General features: G+C 43.4%; 1 protein-coding gene across 2 annotated transcripts; it reads left to right on the forward strand.

Moving 5' to 3' along the window:
• Positions 1 to 26,413, forward strand: LOC139343126 (enoyl-CoA delta isomerase 1, mitochondrial-like). Of its 2 annotated transcripts, none has more exons than XM_070980596.1 (7): positions 1 to 361; positions 5,748 to 5,873; positions 5,993 to 6,120; positions 6,234 to 6,380; positions 6,466 to 6,587; positions 6,673 to 6,851; positions 24,276 to 25,275. In XM_070980596.1, the coding sequence occupies exons 3-7, from the start codon at positions 6,004 to 6,006 to the stop codon at positions 24,440 to 24,442; spliced, it is 732 nt and encodes a 243-aa protein (XP_070836697.1). In that variant the 5' UTR covers positions 1 to 361; positions 5,748 to 5,873; positions 5,993 to 6,003; the 3' UTR covers positions 24,443 to 25,275. The 2 variants fall into 2 exon arrangements, with proteins under 2 accessions (XP_070836697.1, XP_070836696.1); XM_070980595.1 differs by lacking the exon at positions 1 to 361 and adding an exon at positions 4,900 to 5,024 and having other exon boundaries at positions 24,276 to 26,413.
• The last annotated feature ends 101 nt before the right edge of the window (positions 26,414 to 26,514 follow it).

Genomic DNA, 26,514 nt, shown 5'->3' on the forward strand with positions numbered 1-26,514 from the left:
AGTGGGAGCAGAAAATGGATGATATCGTTGACACAGTGCATCGGATTGGACAGAGAACTGAGAACAGAACACGCTACATCATCATTCAATTCACACAGAGGCAGCATCGTGCATTTTGGAAGCTGACAAAGGACTCAAGAGTGTGCCAGGAAGCCGGAGTGAAGTTTGTGGAGGATCTCACACAGGAGGACAGGCTGGCAAGAGCAGCACTGTGGCCACGGATCAGCCAGGCAAAGAAGGCGGGCGAGAAGGCTTATTTCAGAGGCCCATTTGCTTTCATTAATGGTCGCCGTATCCAAGAATGATTTGATTGTTGTTTGAAAGATGTGTCATTCTATTGGACACATACATAACTGAAAAGGTACGTGGGGGAATGTTTACAGAGGAAGGCAACAACCTCTTTTTCACTCTTTTCTTTAGAACTGTTTGATTGTTGTTTGCTGCGGGGTTAACCAGTGAATGAACGTTTTGAAAGCCAATTTATCTTTTATTTCACTGAATACAAGGGGTCTCAAGGACAATGTAACAAGAAAAGCTATTTTTTTATGCTGCAAAGGACAAAAAGCTCATTGTGTCTTCCTGCAAGAAATGCATTCATGTGCCTCTGACACCACCTTCTGGACGAGTCAGTGGGGAGACAAGGTGCTGTTCAGTCATGGTTCCAACAAATCTGCAGGTGTTGCCATTTGTTTTAATAGATGTCCTGGAAACGTAATTACACATAAAGCTGATGAAAATGGTCATTGCTTGGCAGTTGTTTTAAACATTGAAGGTTCGTTTGTTATTCTAATTAACATTTATGGTTATAGTACCCTCAATCTAAATAAGCTTATGTTATCAGAAGTCTCTGATATTGTCACTGAATACAGAAATGTTTACAGCACAAACCTGATCTTGTTCGGAGGAGATTTTAATTTAGCACCTGATGACTGGCTTGATAGATGTCCATCTAAATTCAGCAATAATCATTATAATACAACTCTACTTGATTTCTGTAATACTCATGCACTTATTGACATATGGAGAGGTAGGAATATGAATATCAGTAAATTTTCATGGATAAAACCAGATGGAAATGCCAGATCTCAAACTGACTTATGGTTATCAACACTTGAACTAGTAGATTTTGTTTCAGATGTATCAATGTCAAGTGCACCCCTAACTGATCATTGCCTCTTATCTCTTGTGCTACAACCTTCACTACACAATAACAAAAGAAAAACACACTGGAAATTTAATGGTGACCATCTGAAATGTGATGAATATTGTAATTTAATTAAAAGTTTGATATTGGAGATAAAATTTGATTCAACAATAGGTAACTATTGTAATAGGTGGGAGTTTTTTAAGTACAGGGTCAGACAAATCTCAATCAAATTTGGGGGAAAAAAAAAAGAAGCAAAGCTCTCAGGGAACAGGAACTTAAGCTAGTACAAGATATTGATAACTGCTGTAAAAAGACATCTATGTCAGCGTCAGACAAAAATATATTTATAAACCTCCAATCGAAACTAGATGAAATATACTTGAGGAAAGCACGAGGGGCTTATGTAAGATCCAGGGGCAAATGGTTAGAAGGGGGGGAGAAAAATACTGCGTACTTCTGTGGCTTAGAAAAAAGAAGACAAGAAAGAAATGCAATTAATGTGCTTATGATAAATGATGTCGAATGCACGGACCCTAAACAGCTGTCTAATGAAGTCCATAGATTTTATAAAGATTTATATTCCTCGTCTCATTCTAAAGAGAAATCTGATGCCCTTTTCCAAAGTATTAAACATCACATCCCCAAAATCAGTACTGATTTCAAGGAGCTATGTGATGCTGAAATTGAAATGTATGAATTGGATAATGCAATCAAAAAACTTAGTTTAAGGAAAGCACCTGGACAAGATGGGTTATCGTCAAATTTTTATAAATTTTTTTGGAATGAAATAAAAGAACTGTTATTTTTTGCTATATGTGAATGCTTCACGAACAAGTCCCTAATGCCCACAATGAAGCAAGGATTAATAACCCTTATCCCCAAACCTGGCAAGGATAAAAAATACTTGGAGAATCTAAGACCTATTACACTACTTAATGTCGATTATAAATTGTTTGCCCATGTTATTGCTAACAGATTAAAAGAAGGTATGGCACAAATTATCAGTGAAACACAATCTGGCTTCCTTAAAGAGCCCTCCATCTATAACAATATCAGGCTAGTGTTGGATTTACTTGATTATAGTGACAGAATTGAGGATGATGGTTTCATTTTATTTTTAGATTTTTGCAAGGCATTTGATAGAGTGGAACACCCTTTTATTTTGGACACTTTGCAACACTTCGGTTTTGGTGATGGCTTCAGAGAGATCATCAATATGCTTTATAATGACATAAATAGTTCAGTATCATTACCATTTGGCACCTGCAGTAGATTTGAGGTGAGGAGGGGTATCCGTCAAGGTTGCCCTGCCTCTCCTCTACTCTTTATTATGGCGGCGGAGATTTTAGCTATTATGTTGAAAAATAGTGAGGATGTCAAGCAGCTAAATGTTATGGGTTGTCCCTTAGTTGTAAGCCAACTAGCGGACGATACAACTTTATTTCTAAAAAATGCCGCTCAAATACCGAAAGCTCTAAAAATTATTTCCTCCTTCTTAGAAGCTTCTGGTCTTAAGTTGAATTTAAATAAATGTGAATTGATGGAGATTCATGACCAACCTCTAACATCTATTGAAGGCATTCCAATCAAAAAAGAAGTCAAATATTTAGGAATTACAGTGTCTAAGGATTTGAAAGATAGAGATAGGGCTAACTTTGAGAACATTCTGAAAAAAAGCAAAACAATTTTGAATACATGGTTACAAAGGGACCTATCTATTTTCGGAAGAATTTTGCTTTCAAAAATGGAAGGTCTGTCGAGATTGATTTACCCAGCGTACTCTTTGAATGTCCCTGATCATATAATTAAGATTATTAATCAAAACAATTTTAATTTTACTTGGAAAAATAGACGTCATTATATTAGGAAAAATGATGTCGTTAAATCTTTGGAAGAAGGAGATTTGAATGCAATTGATTTCGATCCCATGAATGGTTCACTAAAGCTGAAGTGGCTGCAGAGTTTTATCAAACAGTTTGAAAATTTTTGGTTTAATCTTCCTACAAAGTTGTTTCTGGATTTTGGGGGTGAGGAATTTTTATTGAAGTGTGATTTTGAAATAAGTAAACTGCCAGTCAAACTTTCCAAATTTCACCAACAGGTCCTCCATTATTGGAAATTAATATTCAAGCATAATTTCTCCCCCCACAATACTCCAATATGGAATAATAGATATATTTTGATAAAAAAAGATGTCCTTTTACTTCAAAGAATGGTCAGACCAGGGAATCTGGTCTATCCTACATTTAATGGATGACAGAGGCAATATATTGGAATTTACAGAATTCAGGAACAAGTACAACTTAAACTGTACCAGAGAATTATTTAGTGATGTGATTAAAGCAATGCCTCAAGCTCTTATAGCTACAATCATCCATCCATCCATCCATTTTCTATGCCGCTTATCCCTTTCAGGGTCGCAGGGGGGCCGGAGCCTATCTCGGCTGTCGATGGGTGGGAGGTGGGGTACACCCTGGACCGGTCGCCAGCCGATTGCACAGACACACAATCGCACAAATTGTGTGTCTGTGTCACACACAACCATTCACACTCACACTCACACCTAGGGGCAATTTAGAGTCACCAATCAACCTACTGAGCATGTTTTTGGTCTGTGGGAGGAAGCCAGAGTGCCCGGAGAGAACCCACGCATGCACGGGAAGAACATACAAACTTCACACAGAAAGGCCCGACCCGGGAATCGAACCAGAGACCTTCTTGCTGTGAGGCACACGACTACCTGCTGCAGCCCCTAGCTACAATCACAGGATATTTATTTCATGAATCAACAATAACTCGAATGTACCCTTTATTCATTCAAGACTGTCTTTTTTTCAGCTGATTAATGTAGCAAAAATCAATTTCTAAGATCATTACTTTCCAAAGAATGTTTCCCATGGCCCTTAAAAAAAAGATCCATATTAGAAAGATACACTACTGCTGCACCCACCGCTAAGAGAATTAGATGTAACTCTTTGAAATTTTCTATTCCACCGAAAGCTAAAGAAGTGCACTTTAAGACAATGAATGAGATTTATCCATGTAAAGAACTATTGCGCCTTAGATTTAATGTTGATGTTAATGAATGTACATTCTGTGAAAATAACATTGAAACTCAGGAACACCTTTTCCTCTCATGTAACATAGGTTTTGGAAAGATCTTTATCAATGGTTCTTGGAAATAACTTGTCTTTGTCACCCCTAAGTTATGAAAATATTCAATTTGGTGTTGTCTTGGAGGACACAAAAACTGAATTTCTATTAAACAATATCATTATACTTGCAAAATACTTTATACATAAATGTAAATTCATGTCTGTCACACCTCACCATGTTCTGTTGAAGGAGCTTGCTATCTTTTTGGACTCTTTGAAAGAAGTTGGATCTAAGATTGCTGAATGCCTTTACAGTGTGTTATCTGCTTTGTCTTTCAATCTGACCCCAGAAAGTGATAATTGAAATCTTTTTTTCTTTTTTTTTTAACCCTTTAATTTTATGGCTTTCCTTTGTTATCTGGTTATGGTTTCCTAGTTATCTGTTTATGTTACGCTTGTTTACGCTCAGTCTAAAATGTTCACTGCTTATCAGATTTGTTTTAACTAAAAAAGAAAAAAAAATTACAATGACCTCTGAGAAGGAATTTTATTGTTGTATTGAAATATCTGTATGTTATCTATTGAAAGGTCTTGAAATCTTTGAAATTTAAATAAAGTTTATTAAAAAAATTAAAAAAAAAAAAAAGAATTGGACTTAGAGCGATGACGTTTCTCTAATCACAAGAAGTACATAGAAGAACGCATATTGAGAAACGGCCAGTCTGCTGAGCAAGTCAAAATGGCTTTGAGAGTTTTACTGAGGAACAAGTACGGCTTGTCAGGTATGTCTGTCTATGTAGGGACATTGTGAAGAGGCGATTTGATTGTTTGCGTCGTTTTTCAATATAAGTCTCTTCAATATAACACCTGCCACCTCGCCTGTTAGCCTTGTTAGCCGTGTTAACTGCGTTCTGCAGAGACTGGAGCAAAGGTCACAGGACAGCGATGCTCTTTACCTCAAACATCATACAAAAAGCCTGTAAATTCATACGAGCTTGTGCACCTACAGTCACCTGTCATTGTCTCAGCAGGTCAGGTTATGGCTAACGTGATGTTAGTTACAGACTGAGTTCACAAAATGAATGATTTCCTCTGACTGATGCGGCGTTAAAGATAAATCACACTGAAATGACCTATGCTGTTTAAAAGACGAGCGCTGCATTGATTAGAGGATTAGTCGATCCAACTTAAAATTAATGTGCAACTCCAGTTGATCAGTGGTTTAAGTCATCTAATTGTAGTGACAATGAAAATAATGGTTAGATGCTGCCCAAATGAACAAAAGTGTTCAAAACAGAACGGAGTGGTTGTAACTGTGTGTGTGTGTGTGTGTGTGTGTGTGTGTGTGTGTGTGTGTATGTGTGTGTGTGTGTGTGTGTGTGTGTTTGGAGGGTGGTATATTGATAGTGCCAGAGATATGATACAGTTGAGCTCAATCAAAAGTAAAGTAATTAACCCGAGGTCCCTGAGTGAAACATTTACTTTATGTGTGTGCGTGTGTGCAGGTCTTCTTTCCCAGTGGTCCTCCTGCAGCAGTCATGGCACAGTGTGTGTGTCTCCCGTCCTCGTCGCTCCGCAGAGGAACAATTCCACCTCGCCTAAGCTCAAAGTGGATTTTGACCAAAGCACGGGTAAAGATTTAGCCATCGTCACCATCACTCTCTCTCCTGGAACCCATTATATCGCAGGGTTCTTTAATCCAGACGCTGGAGCATTCAGCTGAAAGATCATCATGTCTGTCTCTGTGTAGGTGTGGCAGTGATGCGCATGCAGAGTCCACCGGTCAACAGCCTCAGCTTAGATTTCCTCACAGAGATCAGCATCGCTGTGGAAAAGCTGGAGATGGATAAGAGCTGCCGAGGCCTCATCATCACCTCGGTGCGTCTCCTCATCATTAAGATGTGTCTGTTGGCTTTATATTTATATTATTATAAGTTGAATTGCACTATAAAAATGCCTCTAATCTGCGTGTGTGTGTTGCTGCAATCCAGGGCCAGCCCAAGGTGTTCTCGGCCGGGCTGGACATCACGGAGATGTACAGGAAGAGTCCAGAGCACTGTGGAGAGTTCTGGAAAGCTGTTCAGGAGATGTGGCTGAAGCTCTACAGCTCCAACATGGTCACCATAGCTGCGATCAATGTACGGATAAAACGCAAACACAGAAATAAGAGGCTCAAACGTCTTGCAGATGACTCCTTAGCCCACCTCGTCACTGCTTCCACAGGGTTCCAGTCCAGCAGGTGGCTGTCTGATGTCTATGATGTGTGACTACAGGATAATGGCAGACAACCCTCGTTACATGATCGGCCTTAATGAGACACAGCTCGGCATTGTAGCGCCATTTTGGTGAGGAGTTATGACAACGCCTGTGACCGTCATTGTGGTTTTGTTCATGATGATCGTAGTATTCAATTACTGCTTCTGTCTGCAGGTTTAAGGACACCATGCTTAACACAGTGGGCCACCGAACCACAGAGATCGCTCTGGAGTTGGGGCTGCTCTACCAGCCTTCAGACGCCCTGAAAGTAGGACTGGTGGACCAGCTGGTACCTGAAGACCAGGTCCTCACCACAGCCACACAGACAATGACCAAGTGGTTGGGTATTCCAGGTACAAAACACACTATATAGCTCTTTAAGAATAGGAGGTTTAGGTTATAGCATACCATAACATGATCACATTGAAAAGGATACATTAAAAACGTAAATCACATCTGATTTTTGTTGAGTGTGAGAAGACTAGAACGACTAGTGATAACAAAATAACACTCAATGTTGTTTTTAAGAATCTTTATCAGTGTGAACAGGCGAAACACACAGAAAATCCAGAATGATAACTAGATACTGAACTAGAAAATGTCCTCCACCAAGTCAGTGCTCCTTACAAAACTGCTAAAGAGTGAGTGTCAAGTGTCTTTAACGCTATGGCTTCCCACACTTGAAAAGGAAGGACTGGATATGCGACAGGATTTCACTCGTTTTCTTCTTTATTTTTATTTAAACAGTGAAGAGGAGGCAAGGTGAAAAATCTTTAAAAAACAAACAAATATAAATACATATATTTTACAACTGAGTAAAGTAAGCATGTTTTATATCAATATAATCATTAATTAAACACAAACTTGATCAGGTTTTAAGTAAACAGAAATTTAGCCCTACATTTTTAAACAATGTTTTAAATTAACTCTTTTTACCCAAATAATTATATATGGATTTTACACAAATTAAACAGATTTTACTTTGTTATTTTTTTAACAGTTTTAACAGTTTTTTAGCTTTCTTGTCATGAATTCAAATAAACAGGTAATCAAAAATAACACAAATTGCACTTAAGCTGCATTTTTTCCTTTTGCTCACACAAATAATAATAATACTAACTTAAAAAAGCAGGCAGTACAATTTACACATGTCCTCAGCAGCAGTGTCCGACAATTCAAACGTGTCTTCAGCAGCGCAGTCAAAAAACACACTTAAGAGTCCAGTGAGATGTATGAGCTTACCGGTAGCCTCTTTATTTTCCAGTCCCTTTCCCATGCGTTTCTCGTCCGTAGGTTCCTTCTTTGTCCTTGTTTTCCTGCTGCTGCTGCTGAGCCGTTTTCGTCTGCGGGTTCTTTCTTTGTCTTGGATTATTTGCCGCTGCTGCTGCTTTCGAGCCAAATGTTTGGTTTGCCACTGATACTGCCCAAGTTCCTGGCGTGTGCTGCTGATTACCTGTGCCTGGTGTTGTGCCTGGTGTTGCACCTCCCACTCGATCTTTGCGTGGTACGACCCGAAAAGATCGTACCCCTCAGGTGAGGTGCTCTGCCTTGGATTGATCCTCTGCTGGGATGAGGACAACGAGGCGCCGGACATCCCGGTGCAGCACAGTACCCTGGAAGTCCTTCGACCCAGACTCTTTGGCGACAGGTTTCGTGGTCCTCACCAGAACACACCCACTAGGAGAGACTTTCACGTGAACATCTGGGACAACGCCTTTGGAATCTGCGTTCACACTGACGACTCTCCCTAGCTTGAACTGCCTCCTTAGAGCATTTTGGTCGCAGAGCCAAACTATGTCTCCAACGGCGACATTTCTTTCAGTCGTATGCCACTTGCTACGGATAAACAGGTTTGGACCTGCAAGTTGGCTCCAAGACTTCCAAAAGTTGCTAACCTGAGCTTGCATCTCTTGCAGCCTTTTGAAGGGGTAGATGGCGTAGTCGAATGTCTTGAAATCTCCACTCCGTGTGGCTCGGCCAAGCAACAGGGTGTTCGGAGTGATGTAGTGGACACGGTCTTCACGGCTCTGGACTCTAGCATCGATAGGCCTCTCATTTGCAAGTTCGGCAGCCAATTTGAGCACCGTCAGGAATTCGCTGAATGTAAGGCCTTCTCCTCCACCAAGACTTTGGAGAGCTCTTTTGGTGACCTTGACAGCAGCTTCGGCAGCGCCATTTCGGTGAGGTGAATCGGCTGGGAGAATCCTCCATGTCCAGCAGGTCCCATTTTTGGCAGCATATTCTTCAAGCAATTCTTTGTTTTGGTGTCTCAGGTAGGTGTATATCTTTTCCAGGACAGATTTTGCTCCATTGAAGTTTGTACCTGGATCAGACCAGATCTACTGGGGATGGCCTCGGACAGAATGTTGTGGAATTTGAAGGCCAGATGTGCAACCCACAACAGTCCAGAAATAGTCAAATTCAGCTGTCTGAGAAAAAGTGCTCAAAAGGATCTGCAGGAGTCAGGGTCCGAGATGCAAACACTTTATTGCCGCGGCAGCAAAGGGAGAGAAATCCAGAAACACACAGGGTGTACATCTGAAGAAGTCTCTGACCTACAATGGTCAGTGCTCTATCTTTTATACAGTTCTGCTGAAGGTATTCCCCGCCCTTGGGGCATCTTTTCTTTTTTCTAGGCTCTTCTATTTTTTTACACCATTAGGTACTTTTTGGCTGCTATCTCCTCTTTTCTCCTCTCTATTCCTCCAATTATACACCATTAGTTTTTGATTGTCATGGGCTCTGTTTTTTAAAAATAACATCAAATTACATTTTATTATCATGATTGCATGTAAGCATAAGGACACATCACATAGAAAATGCTTTAAAAATATAGCAAAGTATATTAAATCATCCCAAACCATTATTCGTTAACACACAGTAAATCATAGTTGTGATTATAAGACCATTTAGTTCTTTCATGATTATAACAAATGTTAAACATGGATTAAATACAGTAAGGTTATGTAAGGACACGCAGGGTTATATTAGGTCACAATCATCCTGGTCTGAAACTGGTCAGAACCGGCTAAAACACCTGCAAGGCCATGGAAAGCACCAAAGATTTATGGTCCAGGTGTCCTGCCCTCGCAATGTTGGCTGCATGGTGTCTTGCAGCTCATTATCGTCGCTGCACAGCAACCTCCCTTCTTATCTTTGCACTGGCATCTTGGCCTTTCATGTGCTCTTCCTTCACTTAAGCAAACAGCAATTATTTTTTACTATCATATCAGGCTTGCACAGAGCTACTCTTATCATATCAAACTTCATAGAGCTGCTACTATTGTTTACCATTAGCTTACAGTGTTACACTTGATTCTTCACATATCGATTCTTCACATATTAATTCTTCACGTATCAATAGAAAAATTATACTACATCTCCCCCCTTTGTGACTGTAAAGTCACAGAGCCGGCTCAACCAAACTAGTATTAGTAGGGATCCCTAAACGACTTAATGAACAGCAATTCCTCATAAGTGAGCAATTCGTCATAAGAAGGAAGACACAGCAAACCGTTCCCAAAGACAGTGAGGCATAAATACATATACTCAGTAGTATTAAGTTTCCAGTCGTAACATGCAGTAGTAAGGCACTTTTGATAACTTCAAACTCATATAACATAGCAAACCAATATATCATATATTATAATAAATGCAAAGAAACATGAGATGATTAAACTTCAGAGAAAGACTTAAATCACTTCTGCGTATTTCCCTTCTTAGTGAACAGCATCATAGACAATCATTTCAGTGGTTTATAACTTCAGTACAGACACTAGTGATTTTCAGCAGGATTGACATGATTAGAAGCATGGAAAAGTCTCTCAATCCACACGATTTAGGGGCTATCAGCACCTGGTGGATCAGGGGAAGGGGAGGTTGGAGAAAATGGATGGGAATCCGGGCTGGATGGGACAGGGGAGGTGATTAGAGGTGGAATGGGAGAGGCAGGTGGGGCTTGGGTGGATATAATCAGGTGCCTTGATCTCAAGGCCTCGAGCCGTTCCCCTAGCTCTTCAATACGCTCTTCTTGTCTGCGTATTTTGGCATCGCGGAGAACAATATAAGCTTGTTGCTGGTCATAAGCCTCCCGGAGCTTGTAAAAAGCTTGTCGTTCAACATGATATTTTCTCAGGAAAGCATCCTTTGCCTGTAGGGCGGCATTTCTTTCAAGAACTGCCGCATGCTTTTCTCGGGACAGGGCATTCCTCTCCTGTATCCAGGCATCCTTTTCTGCTACAAAAAGCGCTTTCTCCCTTTCCCATTGTTCCTTCTCATAGCGATACAGCGCGGCATCAAGACGCATGCGCTGCCGTGATCGCTGAGTGAGAGCGTTACGGCGCTGTTGCATGAGGAAAGCACATTTTTGGGGTGTTTTATTCTCCAGGTATGGTCTGAAGTGCTCCATATCCATGAGGAGTGTAGCCGGATCAAGGAGATGGTTTGGAGTGGGGGCCACAATGTGGACAGGCGTGACCCCTTGTGTAGGTGTGGCCTCACCTCCAGCAGGAACATTGCTAGTTTGAGGCTCCAGGAGCAAAGACAATAGAGAAGTTGGTGGGTTTTGGGGTGTGACTGCAGCAGATGTACTAGCATAAGCATGCTCAGCAGGGTGTGACTGATCGGTGGTTGGCCCTTCAGCAACCTGAGGGCCAGACGCAGATTCTGCTCCGTCCATTGACATCAGCGGGGCTCGGGAACCACGAGGTGGAGCCATCCAATTGCCTCCTCGAGGGGTAGAGGTAGCCGGCGAAGCAGGAACAGCCAGGTGTGAAGCATGTGGCACCTGCACTGGATCGCCAACTGCCGTCTGCATCCGCCCAGGAAATGGATAGGGTGGAGGAGGATGGAAGGGACCACTTGGACTCTGCAGATCACGCTGCCAGTTGGTACTCGGATGGTCAGACATCTCTGTCTTTGTAGAGCGATATGGAGAGGTTAGTGGACACATAAACCTTACTCTAGATGGTATCTATAATAATCCTCTTCCTTTGCTAGAATAGCTCTCTCTGTTTTGTCCACAAGGTAAAGTTTTTCTCCTACTTTAAAGGAACGTTGGCCCTTACATGCAAATAAATGTGGACCACGTTTGAAAAGGCCATCACCTGCGCATACATAGTGTCGATTAAAAAGTTTCGATAGTTTCCTCACCCCCTTTCTCTTGTGCTTTTGTAAAAACATATGAGTACTAAAGAGTATAAGTGGACCACAATACAGGGAAACTATATTTACAATATTCTTTGTGGTGAGTGGTAATCGGTCAGGCGTTTCGGGAGTTACTAGATCAAAATCATATTTTAAAGTAAGTCGGGTACATTTTGCCGTGGTGCCCAAAGGAAGATCATAACTCTTTTCTGTTCATGCCGTAGCTGTTATAGCTCGTATTCGGATGTCCTGGGGAAGTGGTGGCAAAGGAAAATCTTTGGAATGCACCGAGGTGCCCAAATACTGCACATGCGTTTTTGATTGGGTTACCAACACTGGTCCCAAAGGCAATACGTCTAATATATCCTGTAAATCCTCATGATACTTTCGTATTTCTTTCGGTTTTGGTTTACCCCTCCGTTTTCTAGATTTCTTTCTTTCCATTGTCAGATTAAGATATACTGAGAACCGGATCTGCCATCTCCTTGCGGCTCTGGTGTTCGCCTTTCCCTCTGAGGGGAAGCGCGGCTGTCCCTCTCTGGTTGTCTTAGGGCGGCGCCGCCGTCCCTGTCTTCCTGCCTTCCTGGTCCCTGCAGGGCGGCTGTGCCGTCCCTTTGCGCTTGCGTCGGATCTCTGGCTCTGCAGCAGTGATTTAAATGAAACCAAACTCTCTTACCCTCGACTTTTAGAGCAGTTGGGGTAGATAGGATAACCTTAAAGGGCCCCTCTCGTCTGGCTTCGTTCCACTTTCGTTTGAACACCTTCACGTAGACCCAGTCACCAGGCACAATCTTTCTCAGTGGCTCTGGGATGTCGGCGTTCCTCTCCTCCGAGACAGCTTTTATCTGTTGAAACACAGCTTTATGTATTTGTGTTAAGTGTCGCAAATAACAGGTTAGTTCTCTTTCACACTGCTCAAGTGGCGGCCCCTCATAGGGACCTCTGTAGAAGGGCACTGGCATCGGTCTTCCTGTTAGGGCCTCATGCGGCGTTAGATGTGTTAGTCGGTTAGCTTGTGTGCGCATAGACATCAAGGTTAGAGGCAATGCATCCACCCAATTAAGCTTGTATTGGCTGTCTGCTATAATTTTTGCAAGCTTGGCTTTCAATGTTCCATTCGCTCTTTCCACTGCCCCCTGTGACTGTGGATGATACACACATCCAAACTTCTGCTTGATGCCCAGCATTTTTAAAGCCACCTTCATTGTTTCTGCTACAAATGCAGCCCCATTGTCTGAACTGATGGTGTCAGGAAAACCAAATCTCGGAAAAACGTCCTTGCACAAAAACTTTGCTGCTGCTCTAGCATCCGGGCCTTTAGTTGGAACCGCCTCTACCCATCTACTAAACCTGTCCACAACGACCAGAATGTATCTGAACCCTTTTACTCGTTGTGTCATGTCAATGTAATCCATCATTAAATGTCGAAAAGGTCCCTCTGGTGGTGGAATGTGTGCAAGTGGCGCTGTGAACGATTTTCTGATGTTATATTGTGCACATACCTCACACTCCTGTAGTGTTCTGTCAACCATAGCCGCCAAAAACGGAGACCACCATACAGGCTGAAGTCGTCTCAGTACCTCCCCCCTTGCGCAATGGTCTTGACCATGCGCATCAAGAATAGCAACCTTAGTAAGGGAAGAAGGGAGAACAAAATGGCCACGTGGGCCACGCCATAGACCTGGTGTGTGACCTGTCTCACTGTTCTTGAATGCTCCTCTTTTTCGCCATACAGAATGTTCATAAGGGCCTGCTGCTGCTTGTGCTGCTATCAGAGATGTCAAGGTTGTGAGAGGCTCACAGTCTCCTGCTAACAAAATGGGTCCCATACAGGTAGATGTGGCTACACGCTTGGCAGCTTCATCTGCTAAATTATTGCCTTTAGCTATTAGAGTGTTTGTGGTTTGATGAGCTGCACATTTTATAATAGCAAGGGCTTTAGGATAATGTATTGCTTCCAAAAGATCTGAGATGGCTTGCCCATGAGTTACTGGTGTTCCATCTGCTCTGAGGAAGCCTCTCTGCTTCCAGATTATGCCATGAATGTGGCAAACTGCATATGCGTACTGTGAATCTGTGTAGACATTCAAAGTTTTTCCAGCCGCTAGGCGGCATGCTGCAGTCAAAGCTTTAATTTCTGCAAGTTGAGCAGAACAAGGTTGAGCACATTTCATAGTTTGTACCTCAGTAAATGTATCATCAGGATGCAACTGTATGATAGCATAACCAGCATGATTCCCTGCAGCATCTCTAAAACAGGAACCATCTACAAAAAAGGTAAGCTCTGCTGGTATTGGTTGATTATACAAATCTTGGCGTGGCTTCAAGAACACATCTGTCTTTTCAACACAGTCATGTGGTGTCCCGTCTGCAGGTGTCACCATCCTTGTGGCAGGATTTATTGTGTTGCAACGTTGAATAGTGAGTTCTGGGGCTGAGAGGATTACCTCATAGCCTGTCCTTCGAGCCTGTGTTAAGACAAATCTGGGACTTGTTATTAACGCATGTAATTGATGTGACGTGTACAAAATGGTTGGATGTCCCATTGTAATGGCTGATGCTTTCTGGAAGGCGAAAGCAGCTGCTGCTAGTCCCTGGTAACAGGGAGGCAGACCTGTTTCAATATTATCTAGCTTGGTGCTATAATAGGCTAGTGGCTGCTTACCAGTAGGAGTTTCTTGCATCAGTACCGCACATGCATATCCTGCTTTTTCTGCAACATAGAGATGAAACACATTAGCATAGTTAGGATTGCCAAGTGCTGGGGCTTGCTGCATGTCCTGTTTAAGGGACTCAAAGGCTCCCTCAGCTTCTGGAGTCCACTGTAGTTCAGCTGAGCCATTTGTTTGGCCTGCAGCGCGAATTAAACCGCGCAGTGGAGCTGTTTTGATAGCATAATCACAGATCCATGGTCGACTGAAACCGGCCATCCCCAAGAAAGAGAGCATTTGTCCCACCGTTTGCGGTTTGGGAGCTTTTGTCACCGCCTCAATTTGTGAGGGTGCAATGGTTCGTTTGTTACCACAAAGTTGTCTGCCCAGGTATTCAACTTGTGATTGGCAGAACTGCAATTTATCTTTGCTTACCTTATGCCCCCCTTTTTCCAACGCCATCAGAACGGAAACTGAATCCCTGAGGCACTGTTTTTTAGAAGTGCTGCAAATTAACAAATCATCCATGTATTGTAACATAGTGCTTGTAAGCTCCAAATGTTGAAGATCATTAGCCAACACTCTGTTGAATATAGATGGGCTCTCAACATAGCCCTGTGCGAGACGTGTATAAGTGTATTGCTGTCCTTCAAAGGTAAAAGCAAAAAGATATTGTGAGTCTTGGTGCAGTGGTACACTAAAAAACGCTGAGCAGAGGTCAATAACCGTATACCAGCAAGCGTCATGTGGGATATTAGAAAGAATAGTATGTGGGTCTGGTACTACAGGTACTTCTGCCTCAACTATGGCATTTATAGGGCGTAGATCGTGCACTAAGCGATAATCATTAGAATTTGGTTTTTTAAGAGGAAGGATTGGCGTGTTACACGGACTTTTGGTTGGTTTTAATACTCCTGCTGCTATCAGGCCCTTAATAATAGGTTGTATTCCGGCTACTTGGTGGTCTTTCAGCGGATATTGCCTTTTGTACGGAAAGACGATTCCCTTTTTAACTTTGATCTGAACCGGTTGTGCTGACTTCACTAACCCTATATCTGTTTTACTTTGTGACCACAATCTGGGTGGAACTTGACTGAGCAGTGCTTTGTGTTCTTCTGAAAGTGGCATCAGCGCTGGGATCCTTTGGCTCAGTAATACTTGAACTCCTGTCCCTTCATCATAAGTCCGTATGGAGATTTTCAAATATTGTCCATTGAAGGAAGACTGTATTTGTGGGTTCTGAGTGGGCCTCCAGTCCGTCACCCGCAGAACATCTTTCATCATTGGTCCCAGGTGGTGTGACTCCCGTCCCCCAGCTATCATAAGAGTGACATGTGGAACAGAATTTAGCACCTGAAACCATTGATGCAATTCTGGTGGTAATAATACTGCTGCAGCTGCTCCTTGTGGGCCAACATACAGGTCTTGACACACCATGGAAAATATTCTGCCTGTGATCAGTTCTGTCCAGCACTCTTTGTAATCAGCATGTTGCTGTCTTTCATCAAACATTAGAGTGCAATGTAATGGCAGCTGTGGGTCATGTGCAGAGGGAAACTCTTTATGCACTAGGTCCTTCCATGCGTTCCACTGGTGCACCAATTCTGATTTAGCTGGCCATTGAATCCAATATACCATGGGCTGTATATAGGTTTGAGGTTTGTCATAGCCCAGTATTTCTGATAGTTCCAGAGCAGCCATCATATGGAAGGTGGGTTCTTTCATGAGCTCCAGCTCAAGCCCCTTGTGTGTGCAGGTAATAGTAGCCTTCAGTGGGCACAGAATGTCTCGTCCCAAAAGGTTGATGGGGGTATTTTCAGAATATAGCAAAGGGGCCGTTATTGTTTTGTTGCAGATTACCATGTGCACCGGTTGCGTTAAAGGAGTTATTTGTGCTGTCCCAGAGAAGCCTATGGTCTTGATGGACAGGCCTGAGAATGGAAGAGAGGAGCCTTCACTACCAATACAAGAGTAGGTGGCTCCTGTATCCACCATGAAATCATATCTTTGATTTCGTATTATGACGTCGACAGTTGGCTCGTCTTGCGGTTGGGTGGATACAACCGGTGTCATGTACTTCCTCTCTGGCTCCTCCGGGCCCCCCTATTGTTGCCACTCTTTGGCTGGCCCTACCCAAGGGTTAACAGGGCAGTCACTGCGACGATGGCCTTTCTGGCCACATCCCCAACATTCGTCCGATGCAACATTTAGTTGAGTTTGTGATTGGGCACGCCTAGGCATTTGGGAGGCAAATCCTCTTCCTCTTCCTTGACGATACATGCCTCCTCTTTGCCCTGGCTGACCTCTGAAGGGCGGTGTTCTATTTGGTGGAGGCTGATTCACATAAACATTAACCGGAGGTGGAGGAGGAGCCTGTTGTGGTGGCTGCTGGAGGGCAGGCGGCGGCACAGGCACAGGCGTCTGCTGCACCTGGGGTGGGGCTCCTGGCTGGCTCGCCACTGGTATGTTGTGGAATTTGAAGGCCAGATGTGCAACCCACAACAGTCCAGAAATAGTCAAATTCAGCTGTCTGAGAAAAAGTGCTCAAAAGGATCTGCAGGAGTCAGGGTCCGAGATGCAAACACTTTATTGCCGCGGCAGCAAAGGGAGAGAAATCCAGAAACACACAGGGTGTACATCTGAAGAAGTCTCTGACCTACAATGGTCAGTGCTCTATCTTTTATACAGTTCTGCTGAAGGTATTCCCCGCCCTTGGGGCATCTTTTCTTTTTTCTAGGCTCTTCTATTTTTTTACACCATTAGGTACTTTTTGGCTGCTATCTCCTCTTTTCTCCTCTCTATTCCTCCAATTATACACCATTAGTTTTTGATTGTCATGGGCTCTGTTTTTTAAAAATAACATCAAATTACATTTTATTATCATGATTGCATGTAAGCATAAGGACACATCACATAGAAAATGCTTTAAAAATATAGCAAAGTATATTAAATCATCCCAAACCATTATTCGTTAACACACAGTAAATCATAGTTGTGATTATAAGACCATTTAGTTCTTTCATGATTATAACAAATGTTAAACATGGATTAAATACAGTAAGGTTATGTAAGGACACGCAGGGTTATATTAGGTCACAATCATCCTGGTCTGAAACTGGTCAGAACCGGCTAAAACACCTGCAAGGCCATGGAAAGCACCAAAGATTTATGGTCCAGGTGTCCTGCCCTCGCAATGTTGGCTGCATGGTGTCTTGCAGCTCATTATCGTCGCTGCACAGCAACCTCCCTTCTTATCTTTGCACTGGCATCTTGGCCTTTCATGTGCTCTTCCTTCACTTAAGCAAACAGCAATTATTTTTTACTATCATATCAGGCTTGCACAGAGCTACTCTTATCATATCAAACTTCATAGAGCTGCTACTATTGTTTACCATTAGCTTACAGTGTTACACTTGATTCTTCACATATCGATTCTTCACATATTAATTCTTCACGTATCAATAGAAAAATTATACTACAAGAAGTGAACCTCTGTTAAGCAAGTAGAAAGCTTTCTGTTGTTAGCGTGCTTGCCAGCTCGACATGGATGGCTCGGCTTGACATACAGCAGAAAAGGACGCCCCACACTTTCCTGCTTACTCTCCTCTTGACGTCATCCTTCACCTGGTATGGTCTGAACAGGTCAACAGACGTGAACAGTTCCTGCAACTCCGTCATGCCCCTCACTGTGTGCTTCTCGGGCTAGGAGAGTGGAGATCCAGGCCTGAAAAGGTAGCAGGGGAACGGCTCCACGGTCCTCTCTGAAAGTCTGGATCCTGCCACCACACATCAAAAGTCCACTTGTCCGGTCCTTGTAGACAACCAGCCTGTCTGTTGTTGTGCTTGAAAAGTGTACGCCTTCTTGAGCTGCCAAGCATAAGTCTCGGAACACATCTTCTCTTTCTTTGACTGTCATGACACCACATGCAGGTACTGCCTCCCACTTTTCTTCTTCTCCAATCTTGACACGCAGGAACTTCTTTGCTGCTCTCCAAGTCCAGGCCATTGCCCCGACCAACTGTCTTAGCTTGCTGAAGCGCCTTTCGTCCAATAGCTTTTGGACTGCTGCTGCTGCAGGTGGTCTCCTGGACTTGGGCTCTGTTTTCTGGACTCTGACTGGATCTTGAACTTTCAGTTGATTTCGGGTGAGTACTGCCACAAAAGCTTTCTTCTGCATTTTTGTGATATTGTCTCTTCCTTGTGCAGCGACATCTTTGGCTGATTTCTTCGGCCACTCACTTTCAGGAAGTCGAAGGAACTTTGGACCCGACTGCCACTCGGACTCCTCAGTTAGGTCATCAGGACTGGCCCCTCTGGTGTTAATATCTGAAATGTTCATTGGCCCTGGAATCCACCACCAATCTCTGACGTCTGTGCTGTTCTGGATCTCGCCAACTCTGTTTGCGAAGAACGTTTGGTAGCCATAACTCTCACGCTGTATCGCGCCCAAGACAGTCTGGCTGTCAACGAGATGGTACCACCTCTCGACTTCAATTCGGCAGTGTTTCTGGAAGTAGTTCTTCAACCGGGCTGCAAAGACGGCTCCGCACATCTCTGCCTTCACAGGGTCACCCTTGTGGTCGAGAGGAGTCAGCTTTGCCTTGGACTCGACAAGCCTCACGTCGACACCATGGCTGCAGTTCCAGCGTAGGTATAACAGCGCCGTATGCTTGTTCACTGCCGTCAGAGAAAGTGATGCCACTTGGCCTTGCACATGGATCTGGTGGTGTCAAGGGTCTGGTGAATCTGAGTTGGCTCAGGTCAGCATACTCTTCGAGGAGCTTTATGGCGTCTTCTCTGAGCTCTTTCGACAAGGCAGCATCCCAGGTGTCTTCCATGCAGTATGTTGCCTTTGCTTCCTGAAAAGCTCTCTGGATTAGGATGGCTCCCTTTTGCTTTGCAGGTGCCACAAAGCCGAGTGGATCATAGAGACCAGAGACTTGGCTTAACAGTTCTCTTCTGGTGAGTGGATCAGGGGTTTGTCCTCTTACTTCTTCTCTCAGCAAGTCTTGACCAAAGCGCATTTTTTTCTTCTTCTTGGAGAAGTTAACTGCAACCATGACATGTAGTTTGTCATCTTCAGTGGTGTAACCAAGGCCAAGGGCTTTGTTATCCTCTTCAGTGAGCTGGTTTTGTAGGATCATGGTCCTAGACTCCATCTTCCCATCTCTCGGCTCTTTCCTCCCACTTTGAGCAGAGTAGACCCAGGGCTTCATGAAGAATCCTCCAACTTTAAGGATCTGCTCGATGTTGGATGTGAGGAGTTTCAGGTGGTCGAGGTTGTTGTGAGACGTCAGAATATCATCAACATAGGTATCTTCCTCCAGCACACGTCTCTCTTCTTTAAAGTGGCTGAATGAAGGTAAGTTGGCTGTCTCTCGCGTGGCGACTTGGGCTATGCAACCAGCTGGTTTGTCTCCGATGTTGACCCTTGTTATGGCGAACTCTTCCATCTCAGCTTCCTCGCTGTCACGCCACAGGAATCTGTGTAGGTGGACCTCTCTCTCCTCCAACCAGACGGAGTTGTACATTTTGCGGATGTCACCAAGGGCAGCAAAGACACCAGCTCAGAACCTTAGCAGGACAGCTCTTATTGGGTTTAGGACATCAGGACCTCTAATAAGTATGTCGTTCAAACTCAGGCCTCTGTACTTCTGGCTGCTGTTCCATACTAGTCTCACTGGGGTGGAGACTGAATGTGGATTTGGTGCGATCAGGTGACTTATGTACCACACTGGCCCGGTCCAGCTCTGCAGGACTTCTTTAGACAGTTTCACTGCAGCTTTGCGATCAACCATTTCATGGACTTGTGATGCGTAGGCTGCCTTCCATTCTGGTTCCTTCGCCAGCTGCTTCTCAGTTCTGAGGAATGTAGATTCAACTGCTCGCTTGTTGTTGGGTAGAGATGCTGGATCTTCTGTCCATGGATATTTGGCGTGCCAATGTGGTTCAGGACTGTGGTGATCTCCCTTCACATACGTCAATCCATTTCTAACCATCTCCATCTCTCTTTCTTCAGCCAGTGTCATGTCTTTCCCTCCAGGTTGGCAGTTCCCACAGCGACATCCTCCACATCTCGGCTCACAGGCGGCTCCGATACTTTCCCACTTCCACCACTTCAGAAAGTCTCTGAAGTGGTGGAAGTGGGAGACTGGGTACAGGGATAGTGGAGAGACTGGCAGGAGACTGGATCTCTGCAGGTGAGTTCACTGTATTTGACTGCCGCCGTTCTCATGGATCTTGCAAAGTGTGTTTTTGACGTATGGGCCATTAAGGTGACTTCTTCGAAGAGGTCTGGGTGCGTCCCTCCAACAGTCTTGCCAAGTGGGCCATCCCAGAGCACCAGGTCACCGATGGAACGAACTTTCTGGGGTACCAGCTGGCCTTCTTTGTGGCTGATCAGAAGTTCTTTTTCTCTGGGTCTTGTGAGGTCTTTGAGGGGAACATCTGGGAAGATCTTCTGTAACTTGATGGCTGGAACATGTCTGTGAATCTCTGCAATTTTGTCAGGTCCATAGCAGATCAGTTGATGTGACTTGAGCATCCCTCTCAGTGTGATGACACGTATCTTGAGGAGGTAGCGCTTCGTTGCAACAGACACCTTCATCCCTCCAACGCCATGAACCACCAGTGTCACAACTTCACTTCTGAGGTTCAACTTGCTTGTAGCTCTATGTGTTATATAGTTTGTGTCTGATGCCAGGTCGATGAGGGTCCCGATGTTTTGTCCATCATTGGCAGAAACGTTAAGGAGCATCAGGATCACTTGGTACTCTTTTAAGCCGTTCTCCTCCAGAAGGCCTCTCTCAGCTGCAGTCGAGTTGTATGCCCTGGACGTGATGTTGCAGAAGACGTCTCGACACTGCAGTGCCAGCTCAGGTGAAAGTTTGGAGAGAAACTCTTCTTGGGCTTCAGTGTATCTTTTGCCCTCAGCTCCCCCTGGACCAGGTTTAGGTGCTCTTTGGGACGGCGGTCTGGCAGCTGGACAGAGAAGATAATGGTGATGGTCCTTGCACTCTGGATTCCTGCATAGGTACATAGCATTTCTGCAGATGTCACCATTGTGGATCTGGAGGCATCTCTTGCAGGCACCGAGCTGTTGTGCTGCATCCCTTTTCTCTGATGGCTTTAGGCTGATCCTGAACTTTCTGCAGAAAAACAGTTTCCTTCTGTGCTTTGGGTCACCGCAGACGATGCAGCCAACTGTTACATTGCTGGACTTTGTTGTCTTTGTTCTGGCGTATTTTAGGAACTTTGTCTTCTCCTTGGTGGGTTCAACGGAATCTCTCAGCTGATCTAGTTGTTCATATATCAGTTCTTGTGATTTTAAGAACGTGATGAGCTTGTCGAAGCGGTTCTGGTGGGTGACATTGTTCCCATAATCAGCAGCATAGGTGAGCCAGTCTTTCTTCAGGGTTTCCGGGAGCTTGCTCTCAATGGATTTAATCACTAGTGGGTTCTTTATGGCATCTGCATTGTTCAGTTCATTTAAATCATAGAGGGCCTTTTCCACAGTTCGGATGAGCTCTACGATTTTCCTTGGGTGGTGGTCACTCCTGACTGGTGGAGTTGCTTGTAGCTCCTCGACGATCTCGAGTGCAATGGTGGCTTGGTTCCCAAACCGGTTCTCCAGGACTCTGAAGATCTCATCTGCTGAGCTGTAAGTTGACAGGTGCAAATCTCTGGCCACTTTCTCATCGAGGCTGTCAAGGAGTTGGAATTTCTTTACCTCTCTGGCGCCAGTCGGTTCACCTTGCTTCTGCAGAGCCTCCCATTCTTTTCTCCAACTGTAGTAGTCTCGCTGATTGCCGGCAAACTTTGGTAGGGCTGTGGCTTTCAGTTTTATCGCCGCTACTGGGGCCAAGCTGCGGACTGAGGTGGGTTCTTGCTCAGTGTCTTTCTTTATACTTGTTGCTTTTATGAAGAAGGCCTTCCGTGACACCATCTTAGGGAATTGCACCTCGAGCTCTCTTAATCTGCAATCAAAGTCTTTTTGCTCAGCGGGCGGAGCCCAGCGGTTCCAGTTTTGGTGTGCTTCTTTTGCCTTGTGCACCAACATCTCTAAGTGGCTCAGCATAAACTCATATGCCTCAAGAGTTGCATCTGGCTGAGTGGAGGAGACGTTCTCACACTCAGCCTCTGCGACTTGTAGAGCCAGGGACAGTTCTTTTTCTCCATATGTGGCCCAGAGTGTCTCTCGGATCAGGAGTTTAATTTCCTTGGTCTTCTGCTCACATTCTCTCTCCGTCTTCTCTATGTCGGCTCTCAGTGGGTCACTCAGCTCCTCTGCAGTAGCTACGTTGCACTCTACCACATAAGCGGCCTTCACTTCCTCATTTGCCTCCATAACTCTGGAGCCCTCTAGCTTCTTGAAGTTCTCCTTTAACTCCACAGACATCTCCATGTGGGTCCTTGTAATGTTATTGGTGAGACGGGAGAAAAGTCTTTTAACTGTGGTCCTCTCTACCTTCAGGTTGTCGAGTGCTTTCGATTCGGCCATTTTGTTTCCTTTGGCTGATGGACAGCAGGCTTTATCCTCCGGGCCCCCAGATGGAGTGTCCTCTTGGTTGTGGCCGCAGGTGGAGTATTCTCTGGTCACTGCCTCATGTGGTTCCTCGACGTTGTGGACGGTTTTTCTTCACTTGAAAAGGAAGGACTGGATGTGCGTCAGGATTTCACTCGTTTTCTTCTTTATTTTTATTTAAACAGTGAAGAGGAGGCAAGGTGAAAAACCTTTAAAAAACAAACAAATATAAATACATATATTTTACAACTGAGTAAAGTAAGCATGTTTTATATCAATAAAATCATTAATTAAACACGAACTTAATCAGATTTTAAGTAAACAGAAATTTAGCCCTACATTTTTAAACAATGTTTTAAATTAACTCATTTTACCAAATTATTTTATATGGATTTTACACAAATTAAACAGATTTTACTTTGTTATTTTTTAACAGTTTTAACAGTTTTTTAGCTTTCTTGTCATGAATTCAAATAAACAGGTAATCAAAAATAACACAAATTGCACTTAAGCTGCATTTTTTCCTTTTACTCACACAAATAATAATAATACTAACTTAAACAAGCAGGCAGTACAATTTACACATGTCCTCAGCAGCAGTGTCCGACAATTCAAACGTGTCTTCAGCAGCGCGGTCAAAAAACACACTTAAGAGTCCAGTGAGATGTATGAGCTTACCAGTAGCCTCTTTATTTTCCAGTCCTTTTCCCATGCGTTTCTCGTTCCTTCTTTGTCCTTGTTTTCCTGCTGCTGCTGCTGAGCCGTTTTCGTCTGCGGGTTCTTTCTTTGTCTTGGATTATTTGCCGCTGCTGCTGCTTTCGAGCCAAATGTTTGGTTTGCCACTGATACTGCCCAAGTTCCTGGCGTGTGCTGCTGATTACCTCAATTGCTCTCACCTGTTGAGGTGTGGCATGGAGGTGCGCGCACAGCACGCGCCTGCCAACACGTTTGCTCTGCTGTCCGCTGCCATCAGGTGCAGTGTGCACAGCCACACCTCCAGGCAGATCGCCGCAGTCTTTAGCTCAGCAAAAACTCCTCTTCAGGAACCCAGGAAGCAAATGAAGATACTCTTGTGTTGGCAAAGAAAAATAAACCTTGTGTCTAATAGACAGGCTTAGTGATTCTCCAACAACTCTGGAGTTACCTCCCATAGTGTGGCCAGCACGCTGCTGTCAGCTCCAGGGAAAGTGACAGTTTGCTCAACGAAGTACACAAGTCAAATCATGTATATCCTGATCAGTAAAGATACAAAATGGTAAAGATAATAGAATCAAAAGACACACAGACACACTGTTAGTTGTGCCGCTGCTTGAAAAGCAGGCAGTAAATTCATAGCATATTATTGTCTATAAAATTGTTTTAAGCTTAAGTCAGGTCACTGAGAACCATCCAGAATTAGTTTTAAAGGCCACTGGAGGTCTGTGGGTGAGCTCACTGTGCATCTGTTCACTTTACAGACCACGCCAGACAGATGACCAAGTCCATGATGAGGAAGCCAACCATCGACAAGCTGGTGTCCAACAGAGAGGCTGACATCCACCGCTTTGTCAACTTCATCACCAAAGAGTCCATTCAGAAGTCTCTCGGCATGTATCTGGAGATGCTCAAGAAAAGAAAGAGCTAGAGGGCAGCGGGAAACATAGAATGATACACACACACACACACACACACACACACACACACACACACAGAGGGACTTAATGACAGTAGTTGAAAACACATCTGCCTTCAGTGTCTTTGATGGTAAATTGACTTGATTTGAGGTTGAGGAATGCCCACCACGTTCTGCAAAAGTCACAGTATGTAACACAGTGTCTTGAATGTAAACTTCTGCAAACTAACAAAGACCAGTAGCCTGTTAGCCTACACTCTATTAGCATATTAGTATGTTCCACTCCTGAGCAGGTTTTTTTTTCATTATTGTAACCTGTGACCCCACAAAATAATGTATTATCTAATCTTGTCATTAATGTTAGTATTGTTAGCTTACTGCTGCAGTTAGTAAGCTAGTTAGCCGGAGATGCTAACATTTAAAGGCAGATAAGCCTCCCTATTAAATCCATTCTTTCCACGTTTGTTCATGTGTTGTTGGTTTGGGGAAAGCAAAAGAAAGACACAATCCAATCCAAAGCTTGACATACCTGCTGTGCTGACTTTAGGTTGCTAAGCCATGATAGGTCAATTGCTCTTTTGGGGAGGGGTTTGGAGAATGGCCAGTTATCATCACAGACAGGTCTTCATCATTTAAGTGCCTAGCCTTACTGTACCTTCAAGAGCCATAACATTGAATGACAGTAAGCTTGGGTGCATTTGAACAGCCCACAGTGGGTGACGCCTTTGTCCTCTTTAACAGATTTATCCACGTTTGATTTTTCTAACTGCATTTTAGCCAGGAATTCAGAAGTAAATGAGTTATTAATGTGGTCCATGGATTGATTAAAGAATGAATTGAAATGTAAAAATTTTGGCATTGTTCTCATTCATACTTTCATTTTTTTTCAACCTAATGAGCATGTTTTTGGTCTGTGGGAGGAAGCCAGAGTGCCTGGAGAGAACCCACACATGCACGGGAAGAACATGCAAAATTCACACAGAAAGGCCCGACCCGGGAATCCAACCAGCGACCATCTTGCTGTGAGGCACGCGACTACCTGCTGCAGCCCCTAGCTACAATCACAGGATATTTATTTCATGAATCAACAATACCTCGAATGTACCCTTTATTCATTCAAGACTGTCTTTTTTCAGCTGATTAATGTAGCAAAAATCAATTTCTAAGATCATTACTTTCCAAAGAATGTTTCCCATGGTCCTTAAAAAAAAGATCCATATTAGAAAGATACACTACTGCTGCACCCACCGCTAAGAGAATTAGATGTAACTCTTTGAAATTTTCTATTCCACCGAAAGCTAAAGAAGTGCACTTTAAGACAATGAATGAGATTTATCCATGTAAAGAACTATTGCGCCTTAGATTTAATGTTGATGTTAATGAATGTACATTCTGTGAAAATAACATTGAAACTCAGGAACACCTTTTCTTCTCATGTAACATACTGTAGGTTTTGGAAAGATCTTTATCAATGGTTCTTGGAAATAACTTGTCTTTGTCACCCCTAAGTTATGAAAATACTCAATTTGGTGTTGTCTTGGAGGACACAAAAACTGAATTTCTATTAAACAATATCATTATACTTGCAAAATACTTCATACATAAATGTAAATTCATGTCTGTCACACCTCACCATGTTCTGTTGAAGGAGCTTGCTATCTTTTTGGACTCTTTGAAAGAAGTTGGATCTAAGATTGCTGAATGCCTTTACAGTGTGTTATCTGCTTTGTCTTTCAATCTGACCCCAGAAAGTGATAATTGAAATCTTTTTTCTTTTTTTTTAACCCTTTCCTAGTTATCTGTTTATGTTACACTTGTTTACGCTCAGTCTAAAATGTTCACTGCTTATCAGATTTGTTTTAACTAAAAAAGAAAAAAAATTACAATGACCTCTGAGAAGGAATTTTATTGTTGTATTGAAATATCTGTATGTTATCTATTGAAAGGTCTTGAAATCTTTGAAATTTAAATAAAGTTTATTTTAAAAAAAATGGACTCAGCGCGATGACGTTTCTCAAATCACAAGAAAACAAGTACATAGAAGAACGCATATTGAGAAACGGCCAGTCTGCTGAGCAAGTCAA

The sequence above is a fragment of the Chaetodon trifascialis genome, chromosome 15 (genome assembly GCF_039877785.1).
Source record: "Chaetodon trifascialis isolate fChaTrf1 chromosome 15, fChaTrf1.hap1, whole genome shotgun sequence".
NCBI classification, from domain to species: Eukaryota; Metazoa; Chordata; class Actinopteri; order Chaetodontiformes; family Chaetodontidae; genus Chaetodon; species Chaetodon trifascialis.

Coding starts and splice junctions, on each gene's coding strand:
- LOC139343126 (XM_070980595.1), top strand. CDS start 4,982: ATGGCTTTGAGAGTTTTACTGAGGAACAAGTACGGCTTGTCAG. Junction 6,121..6,233: donor GAGGCCTCATCATCACCTCG/GTGCGTCTCCTC, acceptor GCTGCAATCCAG/GGCCAGCCCAAGGTGTTCTC. Junction 6,852..24,275: donor CAAGTGGTTGGGTATTCCAG/GTACAAAACACA, acceptor TTCACTTTACAG/ACCACGCCAGACAGATGACC.